Here is a 27,057-nt window from a genome sequence, read left to right on the forward strand (position 1 = left end):
AGTATTTTGATCAAATGTTTTGTTACTATTTGGATGTAGTAAAGTCAGCAAAAGTAGGAGGATGGTGCCACTTTATCACTTTTAACCTGTAGCCCATGAGGCTAGCTTGCCAGCCTGCTATATTGCATAATATGTTTTCTTCATTGGTTTGATTGATAATAGTGTTATTTTCTTAGGGTTTTGTTTATATTAAATTCCGTATATATTACTCATAATAGTTGACTGTAATGCAAGGAACCTACAGGCCTGTATCCTGTATGATTAAGCTACAGCAAGTTAGCATAAGTGTTTGTAACCTTTGGCATAGATAAATGGCCTAACAGTTACCCCTTTGTCTTTGGGGAACTGAATGGGTAACCAAACAGAGAACCTAATGTGTTTACCAGGAGTCTGGAACAGACCAGTAACCACAGGGTACACCCCAGAACATGGAAGTCATGATTTAGGCCAAAGGTAATGGTTTCAGGGATGAGATAACGGATATTAACATGTATGAATATATGTCATAATATGTTAGCTTATAGAATAAGTGTACCCAAAGATTTACCTGGGTGAGGAAATAAGATTTGGGCATGGTAGGTTGGGCACGGATATGAATATTCAGGGCATTGCCAGGACCCTATAAAAGGGCAAACAACCAGGTAGAGGGGTCGCTCTGTCTATCTTCTGTTAATCTCTCAGTTCAGCTTTGGCAATATAGCTTAGCTACTCAACACTAACCTGATCTCTATCAACTTGGGGAATTTAGACCATCAAATTCATTGGGCATGTCAGAGATGAGGCCAGTCCTCTATCTCCCACTACTATGTCTCCAGGGAAGGGTGTGAGTATGCTAGTTTAAATAGTCTTTTAGAATAGAAATGTTACCATCGGGGACCATAGAATTATATTACATCTTTGTGACTCTATTTTCTCTCTCCGATTATCCTTTCATTCATTTTAATAAAGATCTTGACATTTTGGTATTGTCCTCAGTATACATATCCTTGCCACACACCCCAAGAGTCCACACACAACGTAGAACTCTGGGTTTTCTAATCCTGTAGCCTGAATTGGGACAAGAAACAAAATATCTTCTGGTCAGATCACTGGCAAGCCATAATAAACTAGCCCCATAAATTCAGCTCAACAAACCCAATGGTTAACACACTCACCCAGGATGTGGGGGAGCCCCACTCAAACCCTTCCTCCCCATCTTTCTGAGGCAGGAATTGAACCTGAGTCCCTCTCATTCTAGGTGAGTGCGCCAACAACTGGGCCAGAAGCTATACATTACTACCGATAAAGGCTTTGGGGCATGTTCAGAGCAATTGTACAAATATCATTTGGCCTTTCAATTTAATAAAGGAATTTATGGTTGTGGTAATACTGTGCATAAATAATAATAATTCCAACACTCAAAGTTCAATCTATTTCTATATTCAAATGAAGACAGGACACTTCTCGATCTTCTGATGTTTCTTTTCCACAAAACAAACCTGAGAGTCTTCAAGGAAATTAGAACTATGAAGGCTATTTCTTTAATGTAAGTTTTCTAAAGGTCTTATGCCTTTATTACATACTACAATTCCCACATGATGTTGCCGTAGCTTTTAGATTTATATTCCCCCAGGAAAATATTCCATGAGATCACAGCTATTCTTGAATAAGATACTATAGCTGAGCTCTTATGATGGCCTCCTTGCTGCAAGCAAGAACACAGGATAGAATGTAGAACACCAATACAATTTACAGTCTTTTACACAAGAATTTCAAAAACTAAATGAAAGCTATTTAAAGTATAATACCAACTACAAATTCAAACTGAAAATAAAGTGCAATTTTTGACAGAGTAAACAGTCAAAACAGCTTACTAAACTAAGCAATCATTTAAAGATGCCAAACGATGGCTTTGAGATTGGTTGCCTAACACATGAGGTAAAATTTTCAAAAGTGTCCAAGTCCCATTTTCAAAAGGGACTTAGGCCTCAGTTATACTACAAACGTTTTGCCCGCATAGCTATATCAGCTGGGAGTTGGGGGGGAGGGGAAATTATCACACTCCCAGCCCAACATAGCTATGCCACCAAACCCCACAGTGTAGATGTAATGATGGTAACAGAAGAGTGCTTCTGTCAGCATAGCTGGTATTGTTTGTGGAGGTGGTGTAGCTAAGCCAGCAGAAGAACTCCTTCTGCCATCTTACATTGTATCTACAGTAGTGGGGCTCCACTGGCATGGCTATACCACCCAAGGTTCTGTGAGGTAGGCACACCTGTAGGCTCCTAAGCACTTAAGTCACTTTTAAAAGTTGGGCTACAGTGCTTTTTAAAATGTTACTAATGATCTAGTTCAACTACAAATTATTGGGTTCAACAGTATTCACTAAGTATATGGGAAGATGTATTGCCTGTTATGCAGGAGGTCAGACTTCATGAATATTATGTTCCTTTCTGACATTAATCTATGAATATATTAATCTAATCATTTTTTTTAAATGAGTTTGTAGTATTTCAGGTACTACATGTTCCTGAGTTTCCCTGCCTATTTATATGCATTTACAATCATATCTTCTCCATTTTCTTTACATATTTCTCTCCCCCATGTTGCTTTACTGGAGACCCACATTAAACCAAGACCGGACAGAGCAGTACTGGGCTAGGAAAGCCCCATCCCTCAGCAGCTGCAGGGCATGCTCCAGGTGGAGGGATAGTTTAAAAGGCCTCTGGGATAGCCCAGGGGGAAGTACACCAGGAAGTGAGGCAGCTTTAAGAGGAGTGGCTGAGGCATTCTTAAGGCTACTCTGGAAGCAGTGATCCAGATTCTCCCCCACTCACCCTCTTTGGGCAGTGGAAACTCACAAGAGACTGCAAAGAACAGGACATTGTCCTACTAACAGACTAAAGAGATACTCCAGAGTCTGTAACTACACCCCATACAGGGGAGCCACAGCCTGGTAGGAAGCAACCCGGGGGCAGCATAACTTGGGCTATAATAGCGAGTAGTCCAGATATTGTAACGCCCCCCAAGAGCCCTGGGTTGGGACCCAGTGCACTGGGAGAGCCCACAGCTCCCTACCTCTTTCAAGAGGGATTGAGGCCCACTGCACACAACTCAGCTGGGGCCCACTATAGAACAATCAGGCCAGAAAATGTTGGAGCCACTCCCTGACCACTATCAGACTCATCCGCTACAGAGGGTAAAACAGTGTGGTGGTATTATAATCTTATTTTATATTCTAGCACAGTGATTCTCAACCTTTCCAGACTAATGTATCTCTTTCAGGACCCTGATTTATCTTGCATACCTCACTTAAACTACTTGCTTACAAAATCAGACAAAAATATTTTAAAAAGTGTCATAGCACACTATTACTGAAAAATTGCTTAATGTATTTTATAATTACATGGTAAAAATGAGAAAGTAATTGGAATATAAATATTTTACTTACATTTAAGTGTATAATATATAGAGCTGTATAAACAAGTCAGTCTGTATGAAATTTTAGTTTGTACTAAGTGTGCTAGTGCTTTTATGTAACCTGTTGTAAAACTAGACAAATATCTAGATGAGTTGATGTACCCCCTGGAAGACCTTTGCATACCCCTGGTTGAGAACCACAGTTCTAGCATGTAGTCAATATATTCCAGTGTACATTATGAAGAATGCCTTAAAATATACAATATTAAAAAATATGTCTGATATGCACTGGACCTCTAAGTAGCACCCTGTAACCCCCATATTCATCATTTGTATATTGTTGTGATATTTCATACAAAGCATGCCACTAAGATACCATATGAAAGGTATCTGCTGAAACTCATTTTTATTTCAAAATATGTATATTGTTATTGTGTATGAAGTTAGGAGATTTTGCTATATGGCTGTTATTGAAATATGTTGCGAGTCTAAGAGACGCCCACTGCTAACTCTCCAGTGACTAAAAGGGGATTGATCCACACCCAGGCAGGCATTAAATCACCATTGATCAGCAGGGGAATTGTAAACGAGATGTACAATTCTGGAAGAGAGAGTTGCGCAAGCACCACACAATGGGGACTGCTCAACTCTGACTTAGTAAGGCCCACCAGGACATGCCTGGGCCAGTATCTTTCCAGGGCGATGGATTGAGAGCATAAAATAAGGGACAGTGGCATCATGAGACTCTCTCTCCTAGCCCACCTATTCTGAAGGCAACAAGAACACGGGGAAGACAAAGACTTTGAACTAAGGAGATTGGTCCCAGGCTGAGAAGGAAATTCAGCCTGTGTATTAAGAACTATAACCTACCTGCAACAAACAGTGGAGGTGAGAAAAACTGTTTGATTCAAATCTTGCTTAATCTGAAAGTTTAGGATTCAGAATGAATGTTTACTTTTTATTTTCTTAGGTAAATATCTCTGACCTTTATGCCTATCACTTATAATCACTTAAAATCTATCTTTCTGTAGTTAATAAACTCATTTTAATGTTTTATCATTACCAGGGAGGTTGTCTAAAGTGTTCAATGAATCTGCTCAGATTACAAAAGCTGGTGCATAGCCACTATTCTTTGATGAAGTGGCAACCTAATTAATGAACTTGCATAGTTCAAGAGAAGGTCTTGAGCAGTGTAAGATGGTACATTTCTGGAATGCAAGGCTGGAGGCTCAGGGGATTTGCTGGTATTTCCCTGTATATAGTTCATGAGTGGCTTGGAGAGCATTCATGCAATTTAGCTGGGTGTGTGTCTGCATGCTGGTAGCTGAGTGATAACAGCACTTAGAGGGGTTGCTGCTTGTCACTAGCAAAGCATTGTGAGAGCGCGCCCAGGCTGGAGAGTCAAGGGAGCACAGCGGTCCCATACTTACAGGCTGTACCCTGGGGCTCCCATCACAATGTCAACTTCAGTCATCAACAAACTATGAACTCACAGAACATTTGAGGGAAGGATTTGTGCAGGAATGGACCTTAAAAAAGGGTTACAGATTTCAAAACTTACAAAATATTTGTCGTTATATTACAAGGAAATTCTGCTCCTTAAGAATAGGTGTCAAAATTCACCAATGACAGGGGGAAAATAAGATGAAGTTTCAGCAAGTTTTCATTAGATCAAGCCTGAGGGAAAGGTCAGTACAAAAAAAAAAAAAATACCTGGGCATTATTTTAGTTCTGTTTGTTAACACCAGCACCACTTATTAAGCACCTTCCAAACACATCAATTCCAGATATTCATACTTTAGTAGAGGTCCTCCCTCAGGGTCTTTCTGCTTAATCAGAGTGCAGCCACAGTCCTGTGTTTCAGATCCGTTTATTAATAGGGATAGAGTCACAAGTTTATCATCATTGCAAGATCAAATAGATTGGCTGTGGGGGAAAAAAGTCTTGTTAATGATCATTAGCAAAGATGGTACAAAATGGACACACTGTACCTAAGTAAATGGATTTCAGGATATAAGTCATTTTAACTCTGAATTTCCATCCTTGAATAAAACGAAGTTAAGCTGATTGTGCAATATGTTAATACCTTTTTCCATAAGTCACCAGTTTGCTAATAAAAAGTCATATGGGACTGCAAATTCAAAGTGGAGATCTATTCTAAAGAGTATGTAAAAATGGTCCCTAGCTACTCAGCAGATATGCTTGTGTATAAAGAGTCATTTGTTTAGTTTTTCCCAAAGTGTACATTTTAATTACTTTTTACTGCAGTCAACCCTGTATACCCAGCACTTCTCAAAAGGTGAATTAGGTTCATTTCTAAATCATGCATCATCATAAAAACTAATAACTAATTTCCATCTGTCAGGCCACCAGTGTAAACCCACTGAAGACAACAGAGTTGCACAGGCCTCAACTGCACAATAACCACAGGGAGAATTCAGAAAAACAGTAAAGATTTGTTAGGTGCTACTTCTCCCTCCATGCAACTTAAAAAACCCACTACTGTCTTTACAGTTATCCATGCAACTAAAACTAAAATACTACCTGAAACCCTCCAAGGTTCCATCTTCAACTCTGGAAGTACTCTTCAGTACCCTAGCTTATTGGTTCCTCCTCTCGCTCTCTCTACATTTGCATTCCCTATGTGGATTTACTGATAATTCCACTTGAAGGCAACAGGATGCATACAAAAGGCCTAGAAGTGCCCTCTGAGCAGCTAGCTTCCCTACCCCATCTTCCTTCAACTCCTCACTCACCAAAGTACTACTGTAGATGTCCTTAAGTTAGCAAAAAAGTTTCTTAACTTGTTTAGAGAAAAGGTTTCTATACCAAGATGGCCTGCCCCTTAAGGACCAGAAGGACTGGGAGGCAGCCCCAAAACTTCCCTGCAGTCTCCCAGGGATCCCTTATCCCTGCCTTCCAGGGTGCAATGAGGGCAATGATAAGGTATCCCCATGGGATGTTGGAGTACACAGCATTTTTCACTTGGGTTAGTAGGCTTCCTCAGGCTAGCAGGTGTAACGTAAATTTTTCAAGCCCTGTTTTATCTTATTAAAGAGATTTCTTTGTTTGTTGTCCATGTATTTTCCAGTGCTCCTTCGGGATTTATGACTGAGGTCAACAACTAGAGAGTAAGCCAGTAAAACCTACAATTCAAACATATTGTATAGGTGAGAGATCCTGATATTCTGCCATACATATTGAAGTATTTGGAGGCAGGAAGGACGGTGCACACAAATGGAGTTGGGCTTGGCATATTCTGATTCATGCATATTTCTTTGACTATTTTTAACCAAACCTTTGCAGTTCACCTTTAATACTCCAGAATCCTATAGTTTAAATATAGACAGTAGTACATCCCTTTAACTTATTTCATTTTGTGGAAATGCCACCAAAAACGCTTACATTTTCATTTGAGTATTGGTACCCTTGTTTTCCTCCCTTTTCTTTTGGTATGGTTAAGCTTTTCAAAGGTGATCTAGCCACACAACTTGCACCAAAATCAGTAAGTCACACGGCAAAATCCTCTAGTCATTCTGAAAATCTCAATGTGCTTATTTACAAAGTTTTCCTAAAAATATTATGATTAATGCTACCCATAGGAGAAATAAATCTACTTCTAATTGTATAGTAACATTGGCAAATGAATTAAGATAAACAAATATTTGCATGTGCCCAAAAACAAGATTCTAGCAGATTAAAGAAGTACTATAGGGGATGGTGATGGGGGGAGGTGGGAGAGAAGAGTAGCGAGTTTAGCAGAGAAAACCCTGCTCCTCAAGTCTAGGAAACAACTTTCCCAGTTTTAAATGTCAAACAATTTTTGCTGATAGCTGCGTCCCAAGCCATGATTGAACCCTGCTCTACAAGGAATCAGTCAGGTACATTCTGCACTACCAGAAGCTTCCAGAGCTATCATATAGTTTGGCAGCCACTCTGATCAACCTTGCTTGAAAATCCATACAAGATTTTGGGGTATTTTTAGGATTCTATATCTCAAGACCATACATTTTAAGAATCTGCCACTATCACTGCTGAGCATTTTTAAATATCAACATTCATCCCATCTCGCCACCCCATTCCCATACTCATTAAGAGTTTGCATGATTTGGCACATACAAAATCAAGATAGAAGAGTTTTAATACATGAAATGCATTTATTTAACATTTGCAATATCAACCAACACCTATCCATATTTGAATAAGAGGGGTAAATGACGAGGGAGCTTGGGGATATAGAATAGATCTCAATTGTCATTTGAGAATGACCACTAATGTGAAAAATATGCAAATTATAAATATATTTAACAATTATAGTAATTTGAATCAAATATTTCATTTTGGAATTATAAATGATTATTAGTGTTCTTTCTAGAAGTACAATTAAGTGTCCTAATGCGAGTAATACAGGTCACTACTTGTCTTTGCCACTGTATTCTACAAATGTTAACGCTGATTTTGTCAGGTCACTGCAATTTGTTTAACTTCCAAATACTTGGAGGAGTAAGATAAACATTGTTTGGTACAGTTTTTGGAAATGACTTGAAACAATTATGTATTCATCCACACAGCAGTGGATCATGTAGGGGTGGCGGCTGGATCCAGTGCACCTTTCCTCACACATGCCTCAAGAGATGCTCGTTTTATATTTCCTATAAATGCTTCAGTTTTCTGTTGTAAGAAGTTGAGCTTTGGCGTTGACCGATACCTCTGCCAATTTTTGCTGCTCATGATTTCTGCCATGCTTCTGACATGGTGGCACAATTTGATTGTAGCTTACAGCCATGAATTTGGTTGACTGTTCAATTACATCAGGCATTATTGCATTGATGTCACCAGCAAAGAGCGAGTGTATCCAGCTTGCAAAATCTTTGGCACAGTGGTTCCTGTGGGAGCCAAGATAGGATGTTACTGTCTCTTACACTGAGTGTGCATGGTACAATGTTCCAGTGTTGCTCAGCTGAAGCACAGCAGTTTGTTATAGTTCTCCCTTGGAGTGCAGGATTCCATAGTTACCAGAGATGTTAGACCAGGGATCTCAAACTCAAATCACTACGAGGGCCACATGAGGACTAGTACATTGGCCCAAGGGCCACATCACTGACACCTTTTCATATAAAGGTATCAAAAGCAACCCCCACCCCCCGCTGCTCCAGCCCCGCCCCCACTCCACCCTTTCCCCACCCCCATTCCAACCCCTTCCCCAAATCCCCACCCCTGCTCTCCTGAGCGCGCAGCTCCCCGCTCCTCCCCCTCCCTCCTGGAAAGCGCTAAGAGCCACCAAACAGCTGTTTGGCGGCGGGAAGCACCTGGAGATAGGCAGGGACATGGCACACTGGGGGCTCGGCGGGTGAGGGGAGCTTGGTGGTCACAGGAAATAACTCTGCAGGCCGCATGTTTGAGACCTCTGTGTTGGACCTTGTTCAAGGTAACCATTACCATCTTTTGCAACCATCACCATTTGTTGTACAAGGATATTAGCTTCCCCAGCCAAGATAGCCATCTATTCTCTGTTCATCACCACAACTCCCTGGTTTACTTCAGCTGGGGTGTTTTCTGCCTGTGATAACTACCTTGTGTTTTAGAGTGTGTTGGAGTAACTTCTTCTCTTGAATGAGTTCTGTACAAATGTCGTCAATCATTTACAATTTTCTGTAACCATCAAGACAACATTCTGTGGAGCTAGCTGTATACATGTAAACTGATACTTTCTGCTCACTTCTGTAGCTCTGCTAGATTTTAGACACTCTGAGCTGAAGTCTTTGTACCTATCAAAGACAAGGTATACATCACCTGCTGCTAGTTTGCGTTCAATGTAGTCTCTGAAATTGGTCACACAGTCCTTGATGATACCACTTTCTGGCCAATGTACTTACCTAAAGCACTGCAAAACCTTCAATGACTATGCAGGTGACTTCTTGTGAAGTATGTCAAGTTGACAAGTCTGTCTGCAGCTACTTCTTTAGGTTAGACAGCCTTGGGAATCTTCATGTCATCAGTGAACACTGATGTTAGTACAGGAGCCAATACATGGGCTTTTGAGTCTCAGCAGTACACCAAAACCAATCTATAAGCTAGGTGGAAGATTTATCAGGACACTTGTAATGATACCGTCAATGAGAAGAGCTAGCAGAGTTTTATCTAATTTAGAGGATAACTTAGCAAGCAATGCTAATTCAGGATCACTCAATTTGCAACAGTATCTTTCTTCGTGCATATGTTGTAGCATGTTTTATCTGGTACAATAGTTCTGACCTACTGGACAAACTGTTTTCCAACTCTGATTATAATGTCAAAATAATCATCATCATCGTCAGTGACTAACTTGAGCACATTTTATGCCTTACTTCTGAACATAATTATACCTGCAGTGCCTGGAGACAACAGCACAAGAAGTTCCTCAAAGTGATGTGACATGTGCTTGATCAGTTATCTGCATGAAAGCTTCTGGCCTCCATGGGCTTGGTAAACCAGAAACAACTCTGTAGCATTTCAGATCAAAGATATTGTCCTGTGTTACAACTGTAACCAGTGACTCAAGCGCTGCATCCATTTCCTCGCGGTGCACTTGTGCAGCATTTGCAGCTGCTTTTACTGATAACTGCCCAAATTTGAAAATTAATCATCATGAGTGAATGTAAGACTTTAAGTGAGCATGCTCACAGTACTAGAATATGCCTTGTGTCTTGGTTCAGGGGGATAAGGGGACATACTAGCAAAATATACTGCTAATACAGATACTGATACGGACATAACATATGCAACTCCTAGCTAATTACATAACAAAATATCATGACGTTTTCATTAAAAGTAATGAAATTTAATGAAAGTGGTTTCACTGTCCCCTCGCTTGTGAATCAGGACAAAGGCATTAATAAGTTCTCATATTTCAAAGTGCTCAACAGTGACAAGGTGTCATGGGGCAGTTTCTTTTGAAACTAAAGTCTTGACATTTGGAATCCACAAAACACACTGTATGGACACTAAAACAAGGTACCGCCAAAAATTTGCATTTGCCTACTATACTAATAACCCTAAGTATCATTTGCCTTGTTACCACACCATGGTGTCAGATATTTGCAGTTTTTACCTGCACAGAGAATAGGAAATCGTGGTTACTATATGATAGGTTGACAAATGATATTTTAATTAGTTCTATAATGTAGAGTGCATTATAATATTCACCTACAGGCTAGAATAAGGCATGTATTACACCATTGCAAAGTGTGCACTATAGCTAAAGCCTTCTGAGCAGCTAGACATTATTAAAAGCAATGTGGTCCAACATGAATGCCTCAATCTAGATATAATGATAAAACAAGATCTCAAAGCTCTAAGCCATCAGGGTGAAAGCTGGGCACCTATTTTTAATAGGATAGGACTTTTATTAAAAGTCACAAGCTTTCATCCATTCACCCAAATGCCTCACCTACTAACAAACATAACTTGTGTCTTGGCTAAATTGACCTCTACAACTCACATACTTTCATCCCAATCTCAGACACTGGATGAGTAAAACTGTACAATTTGGGATTGATCAAATATGAAAACCTCAGTGCCAGCAGTTTACTGGTGACACTCCCCCTCTAGAAGTCGAAGTATCCTCACATTCATATTCAAAAGCAGGAATTACCAGACCGATACATGTACAAAACCTGCATGTGCAAGTGCTGTGGAGGACAAGCACCTACCCAGCCCTATTCTGTATGACCTCTGAGGAAAAAGTGAAACTACTAAAGAGTGAGATTATTATTCAGACCAGCATGATCCTTTAAATGAGTCACCTGGACTTCATTCTGTCAACTACCACCAAAACATATAGTACGGTCACCATGGACACACTACCCTTGTTCATCACCAGGAAGAGATCAACCCCCATTTATACAATTCCACCCTCCACTGCATACATCAAGCTGAACCCATGACTATTAGGAATTGAGAAAATGTGGAATTCAAATACAACTGGTTTTGCTCCCACCGCAGCTTTGAAGGTGATCACTAAAATGAGTAATAATTTGCTGTATAGTTTTCTGAGCAAGGGCTTAACAACCACTTGTTTAAAAATAACTTGTGTCTCTGCCTTTTCAAGTGAGGAATTAACCCACCGACGGCACAAAGTTTCTCCATATATTTAGCATGAAGGACAGTTTCAACTCCTTAAGCAAATCCATCATCTCAGAAAACAAAGCTAGGTCACAACAAAGCAGACAATGCATTTCTTCCCTACTCGACACTGTCCCTACAGACAATGAGGAACAATAGTTTTTCCATGCATTTTTTACTTCATTGGTTTAAATAGTTTTCAAATATTAGTGAAATAAATATCTAAGGAAAAATACAACAAATTATGTATGGGAATGAAAACTCTGGATCTGCTTTTGTCTTCATTAAACCAGTGCAACTCATTGCTTAAAATTATTTACTCATGATTTACAGTAGGGTAGATGAGAGAAGAATCAGGCCCTTAGCATAAAAAAGTGCTACAATGCAAAAGACTGAAAACAGTTTACAATCCATAGTAATGACTGGAGTTAACAATTGTTGCAAAATGCTAAATTCCTCTAACGCAACTGTAAGCAGTAATTTTCAACAATGCCACAGCATCTTTTTATTACAGTGCTAAAAAGAACTTCTCACTAAGATATGTACATACTATTTAGCTAGGATTTCAATTTTCAGACTAAACAAAAAATACTAGCTGTAATTTTTCAAGACACGGCATTTTGTTTTGAAAGCACAAGCAAGCCTCCAGAAAACTTTGTTTCTTTAAATGAAGTTTCAATCAAACCCATGTCTTAATCACACGGTCCTCTATAAATTATAGCCTGCATCACTTCCTGTTCATCCTCTATTATTTACTTCTTGGTCACACACAGCAGTACGTTAAATAACACTCTGCATGCGCGGTAACAATTAGAAATTTGTATACAAACAAAGGAAACCGTTTTTTAAAACCTTTTTGTGAATTTTCTTTTTCAAAAACTGATTTCCTCTCAAATATATACTATCAGTTCAAATAAACCTATATGTACCATGTTTCTAGGAAGTTACAAGGATCTAAAGTAGCCAAAAGTACACTAACACAGAAAATAATTAAACACAGAAGCTGAAAACCTGAAATCACTATTGTACTGGGCCAGCAGCATCACTACAGTGAAGAATGAGATTAGTTTCTTGTTTAAACAATGGTTTGTCCAAGTGCTCCAAAATCCATATGCCTACTCAGATTACCCTGAAAACTGTTGTCCCTCATTGGAATCAGAATAGGATAAGTAGTCTAAATAAGAGGTCAAGAGGATCCCAAGTTTCAGTAACCAAGAAAAATCACCTCATATCAATATTTTATACCCCTTATAACTTTTTTCTGTTAACACCTGGAGTTCATACTATGCCTATGAATCTGCCAATCTGATACTACATATTCATGACTTCTTAGCTAGAGTCTGGCATCAGGGGCGGCTGTTTTTTGCCGCCCCAAGCACGGCAGTCAGGCGGGCTTCTGCGGCATGCCTGCAGGCGGTCCATGGTCACGCGGATTTGGCGGCGTTTCTGCGGGTGATCTGCCAGTCCCGCTGCTTCGACATACCCGCCGCCGAATTGCCGCCAAAACCGCAGGCATGCCGCCGAAGCCCGCCTGACTGCCGCCCTCACAGCGACCGGCAGGCCGCCACCCGCACGCTCTTGCTGCGCTGGTGCCTGGAGCCACCCCTGTCTGGCATCCATTGCCGCTTTAGGGAAACTATGCTTAACAAGTTACTTAGGGTAAAAGCTGAATCTGCAATGTGGCTTGAGCCAAGTTGATAAGTTAAAGTCATTTGCACATATACAATAGCACTGGAGCGCTGTTGCAAGCCTGAGTGTATGCAGGCAGCTTGATGTCAATGAGAGTTTCAAGGATGATATGATGTGACCATTGAACCTGAAGAGCATCCATATACTGCGAGTTTGAATCCTGCCTTTTGTTTCTTTCTGAGCATGTATGTTGTGCACATTAGCTGCTCTCTGCCAGCATCCTGCAGGGGCTCCTTCTGGAAGTTTAATCTTGAGAGCAAAGCTTCTGATTTTAGAGCCAGTATTTCAGAGGTCTCTAAAATCCACATGCAGATGTAAATTTTACTTTAGAAGCATTCTCAAGGAAAATAGTATTAAACGAACAGAAGGAAGATGAAAGCGTCTAGCAAGTACCAGCACAAGGGTAATTTAATCATGCCACATGTTTCTTGCCCATCTCCTGAATAATGGGTCTGAGTGTGATCCAAGAAAGGAAGCAGTTGCAAATCTCAATGTCAACAGGTTCTACAGCAGGGATAGTCAATATGCAGACTGCAGGCCAAATCCAGACCGATAGACACTTTTGAATGGACTCCAAAATCTTTTTATCATCATTATTGTTATTTTATTATTTTCCCTAGAGTCTGGACCTTGACAAAAAATAATTGACTACTGATGTTCAGCAACCATGTAGAATGGGTAGAGCTCTATTTTAAGTACTAGTGTAAGGTCACAGGTTGACATTGACTAAAGTGACAGGACACAGTCAGTATGTTTATGTTCATCAAGGAAACGAAACAAAAATACACCAATCAATTTTACCTTTTCAAAGTGCTGCAGATTCTGTGAAAAGGGAGGTAAACAAAATAGACACTAGAAAAGAGTTAGTCACATGGTCAACAGTCATGGCAAACCTCATTTCAGGTTATGCAACTATTCAGTTCAATAACTAGTTGTGTCAAGGTTGAAACACCAACTGGGAGTAGAAAAAATAGGGAAGCTTATTTTCCTCTTCCAATCTATGAATAAAAATGGAATGTGATGCTGAGATCTACTAGTTTTAAAATTTTGAAGGGCATGATGTCCAGAACAATCAGTTTATTTCACTAACTAAAGATAATATTTTGCTTAATAAATCTGTTTTAACAACCGCATTTTGATAATTTTTAATGTATCCAGCACATTTTAGAATGATTTTTTTTATAGTTAAATAAAACTTTCTAAAAAATTTTCTGCATTTTAATTTCCATCCAAACAGAGCTTCACACAAATAGAATTAAAAACATCAATCCAGTGAATAAGAAATGTATCATTCACCATATTCTGACAAAAAAATGAAAAATTAAGTAGCTGAATAAACATGTCAAGCTATGCAATACCTTAAATGTGTATAGATGGAGCATACCCCCCCGGTTAGTAAAAGAAGCACCAAACAGTGTAAAGGCTATATTTAGTTGCAAATCAATGTTTTAATGGTTACCAACCAGTGAGAATCAACCCTTCTTTAGACAAATTGAAAGTACAAATCCAAAACAAGATTAAAATAATTTGAATCAAGTTTTCCTGCCTGCTGATTTAAATCATGATTAAAATTGGCTATTTAAATCAATCCACCTTGAGATTATGGTATATTGCAATACTATAGCTTGCAAGCCAATAAAACTGTATCATCATAGTGCCTACAAGACCCAGTTGCAGATCAGAACCCCTTTTTGCTTGGCTCTGTCCAAACACAGAACAAAAAGACTAAGTATCTACTGGAGTGAACTAAAGACTGCATATGGACTTAAAATGTAAGCTTTTTTCCTCTCGATTGTTCATACAAATTATTGTAGACAGTATAGGTACACAAAACATTTCAACTAAAGAAATATGTAAGCGTGGTTACTGAATAGTGAGTCTTTGTGTCAAATGTTATATAGGTGCAATATTTAACATTTTTAAGTCACTGCAGGCCTAGCAGGTCTTAAATACATTGTCAATTTTAAAAAAAAGTTTAAAGTAAAGTAGTTTCAGGTACTTCCACTGGCTTGTCTCCTTCTAGTAATTGTGGTTTTATAATCAACACAGTGATGGTTGCTTTATAAAACCCTAAAAGAGATTTCCTCCATGCCTCGTTTTCTGTGATGTTTTCTCTATTCTATTACTGGTATGAAAGACTCACACAAACAAGGATCAGTTAGTGGGGGGGAAAACTATATACAAAATATAACCTAAAAACGGAAAAGCCATTTTTCTTCTTTAATCTTTCATTTATAGTAGAATTAAGTACTACTTGTAGCAGTAGAAAAATTTGGACATGTTTTATTGTTAACTGCCCCCCGTCAAAAAAAGAACAGGAGTACTAGTGGCACCTTAGAGACTAACAAATTTATTTCAGCATAAGCTTTCGTGGGCTACAGTCCATTTCTTCAGATGCATAGAGTGGAACACATAGACTGAAGATATTTATACATACAGCTCTGTATGTATAAATAGCTTCAGTCTGTGTGTTCCACTCTATGCATCTGAAGAAGTGAGCTGTAGCCCACAAAAGCTTATGCTGAAATAAATTTGTTAGTCTCTAAGGTGCCACAAGTACTCCTGTTCTTTTTGCAGATACAGACTAACACGGCTGCTACTTTGTAACCTGTCCCCCTTCAATTTCTTTACTGAAAACTAGGAAATAACTCCAAGACTTGTTATCTGTTTTCTCACCTAAGTGTATTCTAGCATGCAAAAGTTTTCACCTTTTCTGAAAAGACCTTGGTTCAAGTTAATGTAAGGGAATTAAAATTGGGCGAGTATGTTTAGAAGCCTTTGGGCTAACAATATACAACCACCTCAGGAAAGAATGGTTGTGGGAGTAAGGTGCGTATCCCTCAGTTATGTATTAACAGATTGCCAACCTCACATCCATTCTGGGTTGAAAGTGTGTGCAAAAAACCCTTGAGTAAAGTGATATGGGTAAAATCTTACACTGTTAATAAATTCTACATTTAGAGTTCCCACTTCAATATTAGCACATTGTTCCTATGCAGCATATCATTACGATTTTTATTGAAATTCAAGGCATAGATATGAAATATTCAAAGGATCTCCAAACACTTTACAAATATTAATTATCACATCTGTAAGAAGATTATACCCATTTTACGATAGATATTGAGGTACAAAGTTTAAGCAACTTTGCTTGGTATGGAATGTAACCTTTGGAGGTCCTAGTTTACTGTCCTGACCTTTTAAAGTAGGGCTCAAATTGGACAGAGTCATAACAGTTCAGTGACCTGCCACATCTTGTTCTCCAGAATATCAGAATCAAAGTTTTTAGCACCACTAGTTGGAGCAGAACACCTTCAGAGTGTGAACAGAAAAATCACCAATCATGTAGTGATGTTTGACTGGGTTTGCAGAGAATCTGAAGCAGCTCAGTGATATGAAGTTCCATTCATTTTCTGACGTGTTTACTCAAATGCCCAATGATGAGAATTTTAATGTCAACATTGTGAAACTTCAACTGTTAATCAAAGCATGGAAGTAAGGAGAAGGAAGATCATATTATGAAGACCTACACAATCTTCTGCACACAAAATTCCATTTTGAGTGGATGGTGCTTGGGAAAGTACCATCATTTCTCCCCTTCCCATAGCCTGAATTGTGGAGCCACATGGGAGGAGCAGAGCTGGGGGTGGGGAGGGGGAGAACATCTAAGGCTACATCTACACTACGTGGGGGGGGTCGATTTAAGATACGCAAATTCAGCTACGGGAATAGCGTAGCTGAATTCGACGTATCAGATCCGACTTACCCTGTTGTGAGGACAGCGGCAAAATCGACTGCCGCGGCTCCCAGTCGATGGCGCTTACTCCCACCTCCGCTGGTGGAGTAAGCCCGTCGATTCGGGGATCGATTGTCGCGTCCTGACGAGACGCGATAAGTCGATCCCCAAGAGATCGATTTCTATCCGGCGATTCAGGCGGGTAGTGTAGACCTAGCCTAAGTCCCACTAAGGGAAGCCACATCTGAAAAGCCAAACAGTGCATCTGACCCTGAGCCCTCACCACCTGCAAAACAATTATAGGTAAAGTTTTCCAAAAGCACCTCAGTGACCCCATTTTCAAAAGTGACTTAGGCATTTAAAATCCTAAACCTAAGGGCTGGTCCACACTAACCCCCCACTTCGAACTAAGATACGCAACTTCAGCTACGTTATTAACGTAGCTGAAGTCGAAATATCTTAGTTCGAACTTACCGCGGGTCCACACGCGGCAGGCAGGCTCCCCCGTCGACTCCGCGTACTCCTCTCGCGGAGCAGGAGTACCGGCGTCGACGGCGAGCACTTCCGGGATCGATCCGGGATCGACTTATCGCGTCTAGACAAGATGCGATAAATCGATCCCAGAAGATCGATTGCTTACCGCCGGACCCGGAGGTAAGTATAGACGTACCCTAAGTGAAAGTCAGTGGGATTTAGGCTCTTAAGTCACTCTGATGCTTTGCAAATTTTTACTCTGGGTCTCCTGCAGAGAAACAGGGGCCTTGTCTACTTTGGTCCAGCAGAATTTCTCTGCAAACTCAGGCAAACATCACTGAGTCCACTTTCGCAGGTTTTATTTTATTCCTAATCATGAGGACTGGAAACTTTTTTATTAAAATGAAAGCTTAAATTCTGATCCTATCATGACGACTCTGGGAGGTGGACCCCTAAAGTCATGTGCCTATATTTCCTCTACCTTAATTTGAAACCCTCTGATGAGGGGCAAAGCCTGGGGAGCCCAACATAGCATTTATCATATTTTGAACATCTGCATATTTTCTCAGCATAAGATTTATATTTACATTACTAAATGGGCAGAAGTGTAGTTTGGTATTCAAAACTAAGAACCCAGTATATTATAAAGTGACTGAGTTTTTTCTAAAACGAGAAAGTAGTAGTCAGCAAATGGATCCCTCTAATGGGAACCACCTATTAAGATGCATACTCCAGTTAACCAGCATATAAAAATACAGTCCAGTTAGCATTGCTTCCCTCCATGTTCTGTCACAACATTCCAACCCATTCCACCACAGCCTTCAGAGGCTCTTGAAAAAGATTAATCTCTTAACAAAATTTACCTATTATAACTTGATCACGTATGGAAGTGGTTCCTTCCCTACAAAAAAAGTCTCTGATCCCAGGTTCTAGTTCTCTGAGGTGTTAGCCCCACTCTCCCCCATGAGGAGTCTGGTGGCACCTTAAAGACTAACAGATTTATTTGGGCATAAGCTTTCGTGGGTAAAAAAAACCCACTTCTTCAGATGCATGGATCAAAAGAAGTGGGTTTTTTTATCCACAAAAGCTTACGCCCAAATAAATCTGTTAGTCTTTAAGATGCCACCGGACTCCTCGTTGTTTTTGTGGATACAGACTAACACAGCTACCCCTCTGATACTCTATCCCATGAACTCCCTCAACATTCCAGCTCCCCCCCAGTTTGACCCTAGGACCACAGCTACCTCACATCACCCTCCAGATATCCCATTTCCCCACCATCACCAAAAACAGACCCTTGCTGCCTCTGGATCTCCCATTATGCCTCTTCAGACATTCCAGTTCTCCCCCACAACCCTTCAAGTTACATTTATGTTCTCTGCTCCATCTAGGGTTGCTACCTTTCAATTTGCTGGTAACTGGACCCCAAGACCCCACCCCTGCTCCACCTCTTCCCCCCCCCAAGACCCTGCCCTCCGTCACTCACTCTGCTCCCTCACATCCCTGTCGCTCACTGGATCATCTCCACCTCCCCCACCCACCCAAACTGTGCTCCCTCTGCTCCAGGGCTAGGACGGGAGCTGCTACAGCCTGACAAGGAGCCTGCCTGCAGGTAGGAGGCAGCCCTGGCTAGGCAGGCTTTTTGACTTTCTGGTTGGAAACCGGGCACCTGGCAACCCTAAATGGCACCTAGACACAGAAGCCAAAAACCAGACTGTCTGGGTAAAACCTGGATGGGTGGCAACCCCTAGCTCCACCTCACAACAGACTGAGTACTTTTTTGGGAGCCACCATTAGGCAGACCATGCCCTAAGCAACTTAAGTGAGCTTCAGGTGCGGACTTCAGAAGAGCTTCTGTGCCTTGGCTCCAGCTCCACTTTCCCCAATGGTCCCACCACCATATCATATACACCATGGATATATACTCCAGACAATTATGTAAAGAGATATATACACAAGGAGAAATTGAGAGAAAATCGTACGTTTTATGTGATGCAGGTTCTGGTTCCAGCTCCATAGTTCAGATTGACAGTTCCTTTATAATCCATATTTTGATATACACCCTCATGTATATGAAGGAGTTATTCACCTTTCCCCCTTTCTGTTTAACGATATACAAATTGGATGTTGATGTAAAAATGTTTGTAACTTCAGCTTTTTATTTTCATGTTCGTTTGTTCTTTTCAAAGGATGGTATAGCTTCTCTTCAACTGTACTGAGTAACCTTAACAGTAAAGTTTTTGAATTTTTATACCTTTCAATGAGGCTGAGTAAAGGTTGCTTTGGAAACTGTAACCTGTGAATTTCTTGACTTATGTTTTGATTCAACACTAAAGTGATACATTAATGTGAATATTGTATTAAATATTCCATGTGTTTAAATGAAAACCCATTATTAGAAATCCAACACTGGTGTAGAATGGCTATTCATTCTGAAACAAACATTAATTTGAAGGATTAATTTAAACAAATGCAGTTATGCTTATTTTTTTTTAAATTATGTGCACTTCTAGACAGACATGAAATAATCATCTATTTGGAATGCCACTCTGTGCTTTTTTTTATTATTATTATTATTATTATTATTATTATTAATGAAAGCAAGCATACTAAGAAGTACATTATTACTTGTAACAATTATTTTCAACCTTAAGAGCACATTCCACAAGTGACTGCACTCATGCCAAGGTTTTTTACATAGATATGTAAACACAACATTTGATAAAGAGCACTACCAACTTTCTGGAAAATATTTTACAGTATATTTCTATGCTTGGAAAACAAACTGACAGATTAACCAGATCTGGCTTTTTATAGGACCATCCATCAGAACTTTCAATACAAAAGGAAAGTTAGAAATTGCCAAACACCTGAGTTTAGCCATTAAGTATACCATCAGTAATATAGTGCTATATTCATGATTTTATACGCTTTTTTTTGTTCTCTTAGATTTATAAACAAAGTTTGTTTCCAAATACACTCTAGCAAGAGAAACGGTCAGTGCCAAGGGGGATAAAAAGTTCATTACCTACATTGAACTATCACTAGGAGAGCCATAATATAGCATAAGGCTTGACAAATCCACTCAAAGGGGAGAGGAAACTTCCGCAGGGATCTTACCTCATCTGCTACTGCAAATTAAGCTCTCATTTAAAAAAAATGCATCCTAGCTTTTACAGTTAAGAAACCCTTCCAAGTGCAAATAAAATGTAAACTAATGAAGCATTTACTTCTAAAATCTGGAAAACGCACACCCTGAAACAACAACTTTAAGATACCTTAGGCTCTATTTCGCACCCCACAAATCCCCAGTGCAGATGTGCTACACTGCACCACCCTAAGATGCATCTGTAACCGGCAACCCCCATTTTACATCAATGCCATGTATCTACATTAAAGGGCTGCACCAATGTAACTACACTGATGTAGTTATACCTGTACAAGTTTCTCTTTAAACACTAATTCTACCTCCAGAATACAATCTGAACAGTTCTTGTGTGGGGGAGAAATCCTCCAAGGCTAAGGAAGTAGTTCTTCCTCCACAAGAACCTCAGAGCTTTGATAGCCTCCATACCAATTTTATTGCCACTAAATATTTCTCCTCTTAAAGTCAGTAGATTCCCCAGTCTCATTCACCAAATTGATCCTGTCCAATTATTTTCTCAAACCTTATGACACAGAAGAGCAAAACTTTAGTTACAGAAGGTCCATGCACCACCATGAAGGGGATCAATAATCCTGCTCCTAAGAGAGCTATGAACTGCATCCAATTCAATATTATAAAGCTTGTCTCCAAGTCCATCTTTCTTAGCCCTTTAAAAAATTCTATATGTCTAGAAGTTATGACAGGCTTCAGCCATCCTCTTTCTACCTGGTTTCAAACCTTAAAACTTACTTTGAGCACTGACAGCAACATATGCACTCTGGTTAGTGACCTAACAGATGCTTTGACAATCAACATAGCATCTTCTATAATGACCATTAACTAGCTACGCTTTCAGTTTCAAGATGACCTTTCATAAGAAGTATGGGGAAAGGAGTAAATTTGATACTAAACCCCACAATTGATAGTTCAAAACTAACCTATATCAGCACACATGGAGGTAAATAAAGGTCCTGAACAGTTTGACTCCACAAGACAAAACTTCAAAGGAAAATATCCCTATAGTAAATCTTTGACTAAGGAACAGATAAATGTTTTAATGTACCAGTTTTTTAATTCCGGAACATTCAAACCAGTGCTGGGATATCAATAAATATAAATATAATTAAGGGCCAAATTCTACCATGACATATATGGGATTGCAAGAGTAAAAATGAGGGTAGAATTTAGCCTGTGTGCGCTGTTTTGTTGCTACGGAGGGCACCATTACACACCCAATATTCCCACTCCAGAAGTACCTGGTGACAGTATCTTCCGTACTACAAGATACAACGGTACTATGTCACTGCAGTGTCAAAAGTTGATTTTTAAATGGTACACTTTGAACTACTTCAGACTGGATCACTTGATGGGAAATGCGAGAAATGCGGCATAATTTTGGAATACTCAAACAGATTTTTCAGAGTTAATTTAAGGTAATCAATTTATTCAATAACTTATATGTAGGCAGCAGTTTATTTTAAACAATTGTGAACAGCAACAACACTTAAACCTCAATCTTTGTATCTTTCCCGTATGCCACAGATGAGCAGAATTTCTCAGTCAAAACCTAGTCCATTTGAGACAAATACAATATAAAAAGTGATTCAAGGGCATTTTTAAGTAGTTTATTCACTTTTAGTTAAATGTAGTGATTAGAATATTTGATGGTTATGTTGTAGTTTTACTTTAATGCTCTCACATCAGGATTTCCCAACATTATAGCCGGCTCAGCATTAATTCAGGGACCGCAATTTCTCAATTCTATGTTATGTTTGGATACAGAGAATATTTTCATCATACAGACTGTATCACAGATGTCATTTTTCAAGAATCAGAAGTTATTGTGACAGCCACCTATAAGGTAATAAGAGAAGCCCAACCTACTGTAGACTCCCTTAAATAAAACAAAGCTAGACACCTCCAAATGGCTTGTGTACATGCTACGGGATAGTTAAAGGCAAGATTAATGTCAGAGACTGGCACACTATATCATCTAATCCAAGAAGTCATTGAAGACAGCACTTTAAACAATGCCCATTCACATTAGCGCACACAACTAAAGGACGCTCATTCATAAATAGTATAGTATAGCATAGCAACTATAAATTGTTTTCCTCAACCTCAAGCTTTTCCTAAAAAAATAAAAATAAAAAAAATAAATAAATAAACCCACCTCTAAAAATAAAGAAACTCATTTCATTTTAAATACTTGGAGCTAAAAATCAATAATGCAGCAGCAGGGGAACGTTGGTAGTTTACAGGATCATAATTTTGTTTTCTAGCTTCCAGGCTCATTCTGTTTGTTTTACTTGTGAGCAAATTAACTTCCAAAATATAAGCATAAATGCATACTAGTCATGCAGTGCACTGGAGAGTGTTAGATTATATTTCCACATCAAAGAAAGATGATATTCTTTCTATGCTATTGTATGCCTGAGTCCATCTGTTAAGCAATGACTTATCCAGAATGCATAGCTACTGCAGTAGCTTCCCAAGTGGTTTTATGTTCACGTGTGTCCCCTGATGTTGAAAGCATTACTACAACCTTTATTCATATTTCTAGATTTAAGTGCATACATTTCAACAATAACTAAACAGTGGATAGATCCTGTAACCAAATATTTTAAACAAACATTTTATGACTTTCCGAGAAATATCACCAAACCAAAACCAAAACCAAAACCAAAACTTAACGTTAGTTTGTGTATCAGCAATTAGGCTGTCAGATTTAAGCTTCTTCCCTTTTGATTAGCAATACCAACAAACGAGGTTAAACACAGGAAAAAGATTAAGCACTCTACACTTATGTCGTGATCTATCTGAAGCTACTAAAAGAAATCACTTCATGTTATTTCCCTATTCCCAGTGCTACTGTGAAATGAATGGATAATATCCAGTAAAGTGATGACTACCAAGTTCTGACAACTTATAACACAATAGTTTATCTGAAAGATTACTTGTAAAGACAAAAGAGCTTGAAAAGAGAACAGAGGAAACTCCTATCAGTTGTCTGTCTTTGACTTGACATATTCACAAAACAAGAGCTTTAACTCTTGTGCATCCATATAAGCCATAAAGATTAAAATGATCTAACCAACCCACGTCGCTCTCTGAATGCTGCAGCTCTTCCATTCAGCCTGGGTTAGGGTCAAATGCAAATAATTGTCAAACATCGGAAGAATACATGGTTTTAAAGTGCCAGATACAATTTTATCTCTGTGCATGCTTTTGTTACAAAATAAACATTTTAAACTTGTTTGTTAGAACGGCAGTTTAAATTAAGTGCCCTTCAGTCTTAAGCAGTGGCTTTCTATCCTACTTCATAAGTAAAATAGAGGATATATTTCGTTGACTGAACTGCTTTCAAAAGCTTTGCTGCAGTGAAGCTTGCATTCAGGAGCAGCACCAAATTACACATAATTGAAAGTGATTCATTTTTAGATCCATTTTTCCCTCTCTTTAGACTTCTGTAGATTTCCCAGGCTTTAGTGTAGGTAGCGCAAAAACATTAAGTCATACAATCTTGCAGTAACTCTTTCATACCATGAAGTGAGTGAATGACCAAGGAGCTACATTGCAACATCCTTTTCTTGTTTTGTGTTTTATACCCACATGTAATAATGATTTTCATCATACAGACCATTTTGACACCCGTAATTCTGGAGGCAAGAATGCAGTTTGGTACACTAGAACGGGATTAAGACGTGAGCAAACGAATCCCTTACAACAGATTGTAGCAATCAACACTTATTAAAAGGAAGCAAAAACTCTCCTCAACATATCAAACCCGATTAGCTCCGAGTTAACAGGGTTAAATCTTTCACACATTTGCATCTCCAAGGAAAGATACCAGCTCGTGCTGCTTTTCAATCTTATACAATTAAAAACAGATACAACATTAAATGCCCCTTTTCTTCAGAGGAATAAGTGGTCAGGCTTTCTGGCAGTTTGCAAGCACCTGAAGTTGTCAATTACTGGTTCTAATATACAACAAACAAATTGCACCCACTCCACTTCCACAACAGAAGACAGGGCAGGGGAAGGAGAAGGGAGATTAGACTGTAAAAAGTACGTGTTTGTTTCACCAGCTGAGGTCCTGTGAGGAGTTTAGGCTGAGCAGAGGGATGAGGAAGGAGCCATTAGGTACACGGTAGAGCGAGTGGGTTGCATATGGATGAGTGTGCGTCTCACAAACCGGCATTGTGGGGAAGGGTGGAGTATGCCAGGGTCTCTCCTGGGGTGGAGAGGGAGCAATGGGTGCATGTAGGGGATTGGGGCGGGGGAAAGGGGCAATCAATGGATACGCATGGTTTTAGGATTAGGGAGGGAGCAGTGGTGGGAATTCGCATGGGGGGAATGGGTGGGGTGCGTGTGGAAGGGAAGTCGCCAACTGGGGAGGATGCGTAGTAGGTGCCTGGGTCCCTCGGGGATCGGCAGGGGGCGCGGGCTGCCCTAGCCCTGCCCGCAGGGGTGCCTATGGGGAGGGGTGCCGGCCCCTTACCAGGTTGAGCACGGTCTCCACGATGTCCCGGTTGCTGACCTCCCCGACCTGGATGAGTCCGATGAGGACGGCGAATTTCATGCGGATGTTGCGGATCGGCACCGACGGGTTAATCATCCCCGCGGGGAGCACCACGGACCCGGAGCCCGACGCTCGCAGCTCCCCCATCACCGCGGCGCTGCCGCCGCCTCCTCCGGCCCCGACAGGGATGAGCCCCGCGGGCTGCGGGTCCGGCCCTGACACCGGCTTCTCACTCGCCATCTACCCCCCGCGCCCTCCGGCACCTGCCCCCGGCCGAGCCCAGCCCAGCATCCACCGCAGCAGCGCCCGGCGGGGCCGCAGGGAGCCGGTCCGAGGAGCAGGGACCGTCCCGGCAGCCGCTCCGCTATAATGAGGGATTATTATGGGCGCTGCTGCCCCGTTAGCCGGAGCCCGCCCGCCCGGGGCCGCCTCCCCGCAGCGGGGCCGGAGGAGCAGGCGGCGCTGGGAAGCGGGCTGGGCACGGGTCTGCGAGCCGCTGGCTGCGCCGCCGATACCGCCGCTGTTGTTGTGGAACCGGAGCCGCCGCCGCCGCTCACTCCGCCATGTTGCCGCCCCCTGCCTGCGGTAGCCGCCAGGGCGCCTGCGCTGAGCCCGTGGGGGGGCGTGGCCGCCTGCGCACCCCCCTCCCCCCCAGCTGGAGACAGGTGAGCAGGTGCGTCGGGGCCCTGCCGAGCCCGTGTTCTCGCCGCTCGCCTCTGGGGCTGGGGTTACAGCCTTGATTGGGGCCCCTGACTTACTGATAATGACCCATCCGCTGTGAAGTCATCTACAGGCCCCCTTGCTATCGGGGTGCTGGAACAGTGTTTTATAGTAGGGGGTGCTGAAAGCCATTGAACAAAACTGCAAACCCTGTATATGATGGAAATCACTTCAAACCAGGGGGTGCTGCTGCCACACCCACAGCACCCCTAATTCTAGTCCCTATGTGTGCTAGGCACTGTGGAGGTACAAGATAAGCTGCTCACCCCTAATAAGCCCTGCCTCTGCTCCCTGACTGAAGTTTTAAAAATCTGATTTTGAAACCCCAACCCCTCCACTTTGTCATACCATGGCTGAAAGTTTAGGGAACATCACCCAAGCAGTTTCAGAAACAGGGATTTAAAGCTCAGTGAATGAAGCAACAAAGATTTTCCTAATATTCTGAGCTTTTGTTTGTTTGAGAGAGAGAGAGAGAATATGCTCAGCCAGACCATGGGTCCATTAAGTTCAGTATCCTGGCATTGACAGTGGCTAGCACTGGCTATTTAAAAGGCAGAAACTCCTATTGTAGGCAGTTATCAAATATCCTGGCCTCAGGGAAAGCTTTCTTCCTAAGCTTTCAGTGGTTAAAGGCTGGGTTATGCCCCCAAATTTGAGGGCTTATATCCCTTCCCAAGTTCTTTTTAGTATTTATTTTATAACACTGCGTGTTCTTGTAATGCATATGACTGTCTAATCTTTATAAATTCTGCCAAGTTCTTGGCTTCAGTGATATCTCATGGCAATCAGTTCCTTCAAGCCTATTTCTTAAGCTAGAGCAGAGGAAAGAAGTGTCTTTTACTTGTTCTGGGCAAGCTCAAGTAACAATTATTTGAATATGTAAAGTTATATACACATTAGATCTTTCTCACATACACATGGGAGTAGTTCCCACTTTGTTCAAAAACACTAATCAATTGTGTGGGATTCAGCTTTACCCTCAGCCTTAGTTGATTATAGTTTATCTCTTAGAACATCTTGATTCCAAACCTTAAAATACTCCTATTAAAATGTTCACTCCCACTTCTCTTAAATCCAGATTGGGTTAAAAAGCTGCATCTGCCACAATTGGTCAGCAGAACTCAGCATCTCCCTGAAGAATTCCAGCACCTGGTGATAAGTGGATCAGTGGGAGTTAAGCACCTATTTATATTTGTGAATTCTACCCAATGGGCATAGCCCAGATGCACATGACCATGAGGAGGGTACATCCTGTTAGGGAACCCAGTC

At 40.7% G+C, this 27,057-nt stretch overlaps 1 protein-coding gene across 4 annotated transcripts in view; it reads right to left on the reverse strand.

Annotated features, from left to right (window-relative positions):
• Positions 1-25,308, reverse strand: part of NBEA (neurobeachin) — an 816,600-nt gene extending 791,292 nt beyond the window's left edge. For all 4 annotated transcript variants that reach the window (XM_065403538.1, XM_065403557.1, XM_065403547.1 and 1 more), the window contains exon 1: positions 25,048-25,308. In XM_065403538.1, the coding sequence (XP_065259610.1) occupies positions 25,048-25,308 (261 nt within the window). The remainder of the gene's footprint in view (positions 1-25,047) is intronic.
• Positions 25,309-27,057: the final 1,749 nt, after the last annotated feature.

This window comes from Emys orbicularis, chromosome 1 (genome assembly GCF_028017835.1).
Source record: "Emys orbicularis isolate rEmyOrb1 chromosome 1, rEmyOrb1.hap1, whole genome shotgun sequence".
NCBI classification, from domain to species: domain Eukaryota; kingdom Metazoa; phylum Chordata; order Testudines; family Emydidae; genus Emys; species Emys orbicularis.